General features: G+C 61.8%; 1 protein-coding gene across 1 annotated transcript in view; it reads right to left on the reverse strand.

Annotated features, from left to right (window-relative positions):
- Nucleotides 1-10: 10 nt before the first annotated feature.
- The window catches only part of SAPCD2 (suppressor APC domain containing 2), a 9,359-nt gene continuing 2,520 nt past the window's right edge, over nt 11-6,849 (reverse strand). Inside the window, exons 3-8 of the mRNA XM_011985175.1 lie at nt 6,803-6,839; nt 2,780-2,892; nt 2,050-2,196; nt 1,600-1,707; nt 1,385-1,501; nt 11-1,271 (exon numbers count right to left, since the gene is read on the reverse strand). Of these exons, the coding sequence (XP_011840565.1) occupies nt 1,143-1,271; nt 1,385-1,501; nt 1,600-1,707; nt 2,050-2,196; nt 2,780-2,892; nt 6,803-6,839 (651 nt within the window). The 3' untranslated portion in view covers nt 11-1,142. The remainder of the gene's footprint in view (nt 1,272-1,384; nt 1,502-1,599; nt 1,708-2,049; nt 2,197-2,779; nt 2,893-6,802; nt 6,840-6,849) is intronic.

Here is a 6,849-nt window from a genome sequence, read left to right on the forward strand (position 1 = left end):
CATTGGGTTCCTGTGCGCCCCACACACTGCCTCCCCTTCGGGGCCCTGGGCTGCAGAACCCATCCATGATGTTGCCGTGCCCCTGGTTCTGGTAGCACTGGGGCCCTCCAGGCTGGGCTGAGCAGGGGCCCCCCACCAGTGTGTACCCCAGCACCAGCGGGAGTGGGCCTGGGCAGGGGGACAGGAATGACACCCAAGGGGACCTGCTCCAGCCTCCTCCTGTCCCCTGGGGGTTCTTGTTTTCCTTGGCTGAGGGAAGTGGCCTCTCCCAGCTGAAACCTGGGGTCAGGCTGGGCATAAGAGGAAAGGGGAGTGAGCAGGACCTCAGACCTTGAGAATCCTGAGTGGGGGGGGACAGGCTTTGCCTATGACGTGCCTGGGAGCTGTCTGGGGGCCCTCCTGGGGAGCCAGTCTCACAGGTTGTTGTGTGGGACTCAACGTGGGGCAGTGTCCTGGCCAGGATGAGGAAGGCCATCACCCCAGGGTCTGCGGGAGGCACATGCAGGCTAAACTCTTGCCCGCCTGGCGCCCAGATCCCCTGCAGACAGAGTCCCTCAGCCTTGGCCAAGACCTGAAGTCCGACTGCTATCCCTGGGACTTCCCTGCCAGGCGGGCAACCCCGCTTACAGGCCATCCCCACCCCCTCCATCTGCTTCCATCCGAGCTACAGCCACCTTGTCCTGGTGCCCTGGTTGAGGGGGGAAGCTGCCCTTGGACCCGCGTCGGAGCCGCCCCGCGCCCTCTGCTGGCCGTTGTCGGAAGTGCAGCCTGGCGGGAGCAGTGCCTTTCCCTGGAGATGGGACCCAGGGCAGCACCGCTGGAAACGGGGGGCGGTAACTCATGGAGGGGTCCCCCACTGTCCACTGACAACGGCAGTAGTAGCTGCGGACTATGCGGACTCAAGAGAGTCCCAGCCCATGTCAGCACCAGGAGCCAAAACGGAGTCAAGGGCTTGGTGCGGGGGCCAGTGGGAGGCAGGCCTGGGGAGCCCATCTGGCAAGGGGGGCAGGAAGGCGCCCACTCCGGGACTGTGCCTGGGCCTGCAGGGGGTCTCCAGCCAGAGAGGGTGGGTGCGATGGGACGCACACCCTCGAAGGGCTGAGTGCCAGGCCGGCCCTGGGGGCCCGCGCTGCCCACACGGACTAGATGAAGGTGGAATCCAGAGGCCCCCCGTCCTGTTGGCTCAGGGCGCGGGCCTCAAACAGCTGCTTAATGAGCGCCGACTTCTCTTGCTCCAGCTGCGTGATGCGCTCACTCTTCTCGGTCACCTCCTGGGCAGGTGCGCAGTTGGTCAAGGCCTGCGAATCCCCATCCCCGCACCCCTCCCGGCTGCCTTACCCGGATGAGGAGTCACCCACCCACACCCCTCCCGCGCCTGCCCTACCTGAGTGAGGAGTCGGTTCTGCTCCTTCAGCATGAGGATGGTCTGCTGCTGCCAGCCCAGGGGTGAAGTGGACGTCAGGGCAGGGCAGGGGGGCCCGGAGGAGGACGAGGGCAGGACCTGCGGGAGGGCAGGATTAGGCAGGCCTGGATGAGGGCTGGGAAGCACTAAACTGGCCTGGGCCCCAGCGTGGGCGTGGGGGTTTGGGATACACTCACCCGACTGGCACAGGCTGCCGCCAGCAGCTCCCCCAGGCACCGGGCCACCTCCTGTACCTTGGGCAGTAGCCGCCCCAGTGGGCGGGGGCTACCTGCAGCCCCACAGTCCTGGGAAGAAAGCAGAGGACGAGTGGTCAGAGAAGAGGGCCAGCCAGGGCCAGCATGGTGCCTTGACAGGGGTTGCCACAGGTGGCTCTCCTGCCTCCTGATGCTGCAGAGAGCCCAGAGGGATCCCAGGGGCATTGCTGACGTGGGATGGGAGGTCTGCCCAAGGCGCCTTAGGCCCTAGGAGTGGGGCAGCCACGGGGGGAAAAAGGGATGTCCCAGCACCCTGGGTGCAATTGACAGCCACTGTGTCCAGGAATAGGGGCAGCCATAATGCCCAGGGGTGCCTGGGGTTAGCTGGGGTCTCCAAGTGTGGGGACCTGGGGACAGGGCGGTGGCACTCACGGCGCTGGCTCTGCTCTGGCCCAGGCGGCGCTGGCGCTCCTGCACTCGTTGCAGCTGCTGCTGGTACCAGTCACGGCCCCGTGCCATCATCTCCAAACCCTGCAGCAGCACCTCCTTCTCCTGCTCCAGCTCCTTCATCTGCTTCAGCTGCAACACGGGCATGTACATGGAATGCCTGGCCCCAGTGAGCACGCACACGTCCATGCATGCATGAGCTTGCCTGTGGGTGGGCACCAGAGTCACAGGCACAAATGCAGCAGCACATGTACACGTTTGCAAACACAGGCACGGACGCATGCTTCTGAGGACACCTGCGTGTGTGAGCCCCGTAGGCCGGTTTGGAGCAGGAACCCCGTGCCTCCTGTTGAGGGGTCTTGGCTCTTCTTAGCCCCTCCACTCAGGCTTCCCTGGGGGAGGGGTGACTGACCCTTCAGCTGAGCCCACCCTCCCGAGGTCCACCTGTGGTGAACACACAGCAGGGGAGCCAGACTGGCTTGCAGCGGTGACCTCATGAGGCAGGCTGGGCAGCCACCATAGCTGTCCTAAACGACCTCTTGACCTCCCTCTGCCTGACCCTGGGCCGTCCCTCCAGGGGATTCAAGCCCACGTGGGGAGAGAGATGTGCAGAGCCGACTGTACTTCCACAATCGACTCCCCCAGGCTGCTCCCATCCCAGCCTCCAGCCTCCAGACAAGATGGAGAGCCCCACAGAGCCCCAGCCCCTGCTCACCAGGCCGCAGTCCACGCCGCTGGTGATAGTGTGCCTCCGACGTTCCCCTCGGGCACGGGGGGCCCGCCGGGCATCCCCTGAGTCCACCTCCAGGGCCCTGCAGGCCACTGCACCTATTGTGGAGAGGCATGGGCCTGGCTCACCTCCAGACCAGCCTGGCCAGGCTCTGCTGAGGTACAGCAGCCTCCACATCTCAGCCCACTCTTGAGGTCTCGGGCACCAGCCTGGCATGGCCCATGTGTAGCCTCTGTGCCAGGCTGGAGTTTGGTCCCTCTCCCCTGCCCCAGCTCCTCACACTGGTTTGAGGAGGGTTGTGCCGCCAAGCCCGCATGTTTGCTCATACACACGCCCTGCCCCATCGCTCCATGAGCTCCCTGGGGCCAGGGGCCTTGTCCAGCTCTTTTCTGCACTCCCAGTGCCCAGAACATCGCAGGCACAGCCTGGGTCTCCAAGGCGGCTGGGTAAGGGAGGAGTGGGCAGGGGATTCTGGTCCTGACTATGCCTCTCCCATCTGCACGGGGCCCTGCAAGGCAGCAAGAGATGTGGATGTGAATGATGGAAACCTAACTTTTCTCAGGATGGTCACTCTGATAGAAAGTTAGTCCTGCACGGCCGGGCACAGCGGCTCATGCCTGTAATCCCAGCACTTTTGGGGACCAAGGTGGGTGGATCACTTGAGCTCAGGAGTTCGAGACCAGCCTGGGCAACATGGCAAAACCCCATTTATTCCTTTTTTTTTTTTTTTTTTTTTTTTTGAGATGTTGTTTTGCTCCTGTTGCCCAGGCTGGAGTGCAATGGCATGATCTCGGCTCACTGCAACCTACGCCTCCCAGGTTCAAGTGATTCTCCTGTCTCAGCCTCCCCAGTAGCGGGGATTACAGACACCCACTACCATGCCCAGCTACTTTTTGCATTTTTTATTAGAGATGGAGTTTCACCATGTTGGCCAGGCTGGTCCTGCACTCCTGACTTCAAGTAATGCACCCACCTGAGCCTCCCAAAGTGCTGGAATTACAGGCGTGAGCCACAGCGCCCAGCCGACAAAACCCTATTTCTATTGGAAACACAGAAATTAGCCGGGTGCAGTGGCACGCACCTGTGGTCCCAGCCACTCGGGAGGCTGAGGCAGTAGGATTGGTTGAGCCTGGGAGGCAGAGGTTCCACTGAGCTGAGATTGTGCCACTGCACTCCAGGCTGGGCGACACAGCAAAACCTTGTCTCAAAAAAAAAAAAAAAAAAAAAGACCCTTGCCGGGCACGGTGGCTCATGTCTGTAATCCCAGCACTTTGGGAAGCTGAGGGCGGGGGGGATCAGTTGAGATCAGGAGTTCAAGACCAGCCTGGCCAACATGGTGAAACCCCGTCTCTACTAAAAATACAAAACTTAGCCCGGTGTGGTGACGGGCGCCTGTAATCCCACTACTCGGGGGGCTGAGGAGAATCGCTTGGACCTGGGAGGTGGAGGTTGTTGTGAGCCGAAATCGCGCCACTGCACACCAGCCTGGGCAATAAGAGCAAAACTCAGTCTCAAAAAAAAAAAGGAAAGAAAGAAAAGAAAAAATCAGTGGCTGGGCACAGTGGCTCACGCCTGTAATCCCAGCACTTTGGGAGGCCAAGGTGGGCAGATCATGAGGTCGGGAGTTTGAGAACAGCCTGGTCAATATGGTAAAACCCCATCTCTACTAAAAATACAAAAATTAGCCGGGCATGGTAGCGTGCACCTGTAATCCCAGCTACTCTGGAGGCTGAAGCAGGAGTATCACTTGAACCCAGGAGGTGGAGGTTGCAGTGATCCAAGATTCGTGCCACTGCACTCCAGCCTGGGTGACAGAGCAAGACTCTGTCTCAAAAAGCAAAACAAAAGAAAAGTTAGTCCCGCGTGTGTGGGATATGCCAGGCCATGCACCCAGCTGACAAGTCAGACATCCTGGTGCTTGAAGACACCTGCTGAGAAGTTTGTCTGAGGGCTCCCCCTGGGGGCAGCCAAGAGTATCACGTTGGTGCCACCCTGGCCCAGCTTCCTGGTGAGGGAGTACCTGTACCTCCCCAGTCTACAGGAGAAGTGGCTGCAGGTATGGAGGAGGGCATCCTCCTTCAGCCTTTAGCTGTGGCCCCAGCACCAGGCATATCCTTAGAGGCCATGCACCTGGCACCTGGCTACAGGAGTTGGGGGGTGATGCAAGAATTGGGCCCAGGTAGGCACGGCAGAGAGCCTGGCTCCACGCAGGCCTGAGTTCGTGCTCCTGCCTGTGGTGCTGAGTGGCTGGCAGCTCTGGGGCAAGACAGTGGGAGGGCACACAGCCCTTCAGGAGGTGGGAGCAGAGGGTACAGACAGAGGGAGGCCGTGGAGGAAGCCCCAAGACACCTGGGCCCGGTCTGTACAGTTGAGTCCATAGAGCAGCTCCCGGGTCCCTAGATGACAGCATGCTGGGTGTTGAGCTAGATGGGGGTGGTGGCTCTGCCTGTCCAGGGCCCTGAGCCAGCAGGCCGCACCTCCAGGGCCGGAGCCAGCCTGGAGCAAACACGCAGTCCCAGGTGGGAACAAGGAAAGAGGCCCCGAACTTCTGGGCTGGGGGCTTGGAAGGCTGTGTGTATTGGGAGGCTTTCTGGGAGTTGGGGTGACCTCAGAACTCCAGATTTGGCACCCCAAAAGTGAGCTGTGTCAATCAATCATGTCATGCCACTTGTCTGGCCCTCCGTTTGCCTGTGAGAGGGTGACAGCTACAGCCCAAGCCACATGACCTTCCGGGAGGTGTGGTACGTGAGCCAGTGCCACATGGGACATCAGAGCAGAGCAGGGGTGGACCACAGGCTCAGGCCTCCAAACCCCAGGCCCGGCCACTGCGTGCAATCCCATGGCTGATTTCAAATTGCATGGCCACATGGATGACACTGACCCTGCATTTGGAGCCAGCTACCCTCCGAAGCCTCCCTCACCATAGGACTGAGAGTCCCCCAGCCTGGTGCGGTTGCTGGATCAGATCACCAGGGAGCCCAGGACCACCGTGGCTCCAAACACCAGTTGTAGGGCTGGAGAATATGGCTGAGGTGGGGGAGCAGTACAGGGAGGGTGGCAGAGCAGCAGGCAGCACGGGGACTGGCAGGAGCCACCGGTGGGCAGGCCTGCCCCTGGCAGAACAGGTGCACAGGCTGAATGGGCTGTGGGGCCTGGGGCTCCTCTGGGAGCTTGGCCCCCACCCCTAGCCATAATGCAGGTCCTGTTCCCAAGGCAGGCACTGGGTTGGGGGAGACAGGGGACCATTCAGCAATCTCCTGTCACTGCCAACTGGACCGGAAGCAGGAGAGAAGTCTGCCAGCCATCCCCAGGGACTGTGGCCTATGTCCCTCCATGGCATCTGCCATAGTACAGCCCCACTGGGGTGCAGGAGACCCACCCACGCCCCTGCCCATCCTGGCAACAGGGCCAGGTCCTCTTGGGCCACCAGCAGCACCCGGCCTGCCTGGGCCTCAGTGGGGTCAGTGGGACCAGCCCCCCTGGCTGAGCTGTCACACTGAGAAGGGGGACCCTTTCTTTGAGAGGGAAGCACCTCTGCCTGAGCAGCCACAGACAGGAGGCTGAGGGCCCAGGTGTCCCCAGGTGCGGAAACGGTATTGGAGATGGAGAGCCCAAGCTCAGGCTTGGTACAGGTTGGGCTCCTGGTGGGTTTTCTGAGTCACCTGCCACCCCCGGGCCCTGGTGGCCTTATGCTGTGGCAGGAGAGGGTCTGGCTTGCCTCCCTAAGCCCCTGGGCTCACCACGACAGGCATGAAGCCCCTTTCCCTCCAGGCCCGCCGAGGCGCCCTCCAGGATCCGGAGTCCACGAAGAACCGCTCCCCAGCCCCGTCCCTCGTGGGAGATGCACGGGCAGCAGGTTTCCTTCCCCTGGAGGAGGTGTTCAGCCAGGGGAAGGAGCAGAGGAGAGCAAGAGGCAGAGGGAGCTGGTCACCAGAAACCGTGAGACTCCGGTTTCTGGCCCGGGCCCGGGAGAGCTACGAGGGGGCCCGGGGGCCGCTCGGAACTCACCTGCGTCCGCGCTGGAGCTCGGTTCCAACGCCGCGCTCTGGGACCGC

The sequence above is a fragment of the Mandrillus leucophaeus genome, unplaced genomic scaffold (genome assembly GCF_000951045.1).
Source record: "Mandrillus leucophaeus isolate KB7577 unplaced genomic scaffold, Mleu.le_1.0 Scaffold28, whole genome shotgun sequence".
Classification (NCBI taxonomy): domain Eukaryota; kingdom Metazoa; phylum Chordata; class Mammalia; order Primates; family Cercopithecidae; genus Mandrillus; species Mandrillus leucophaeus.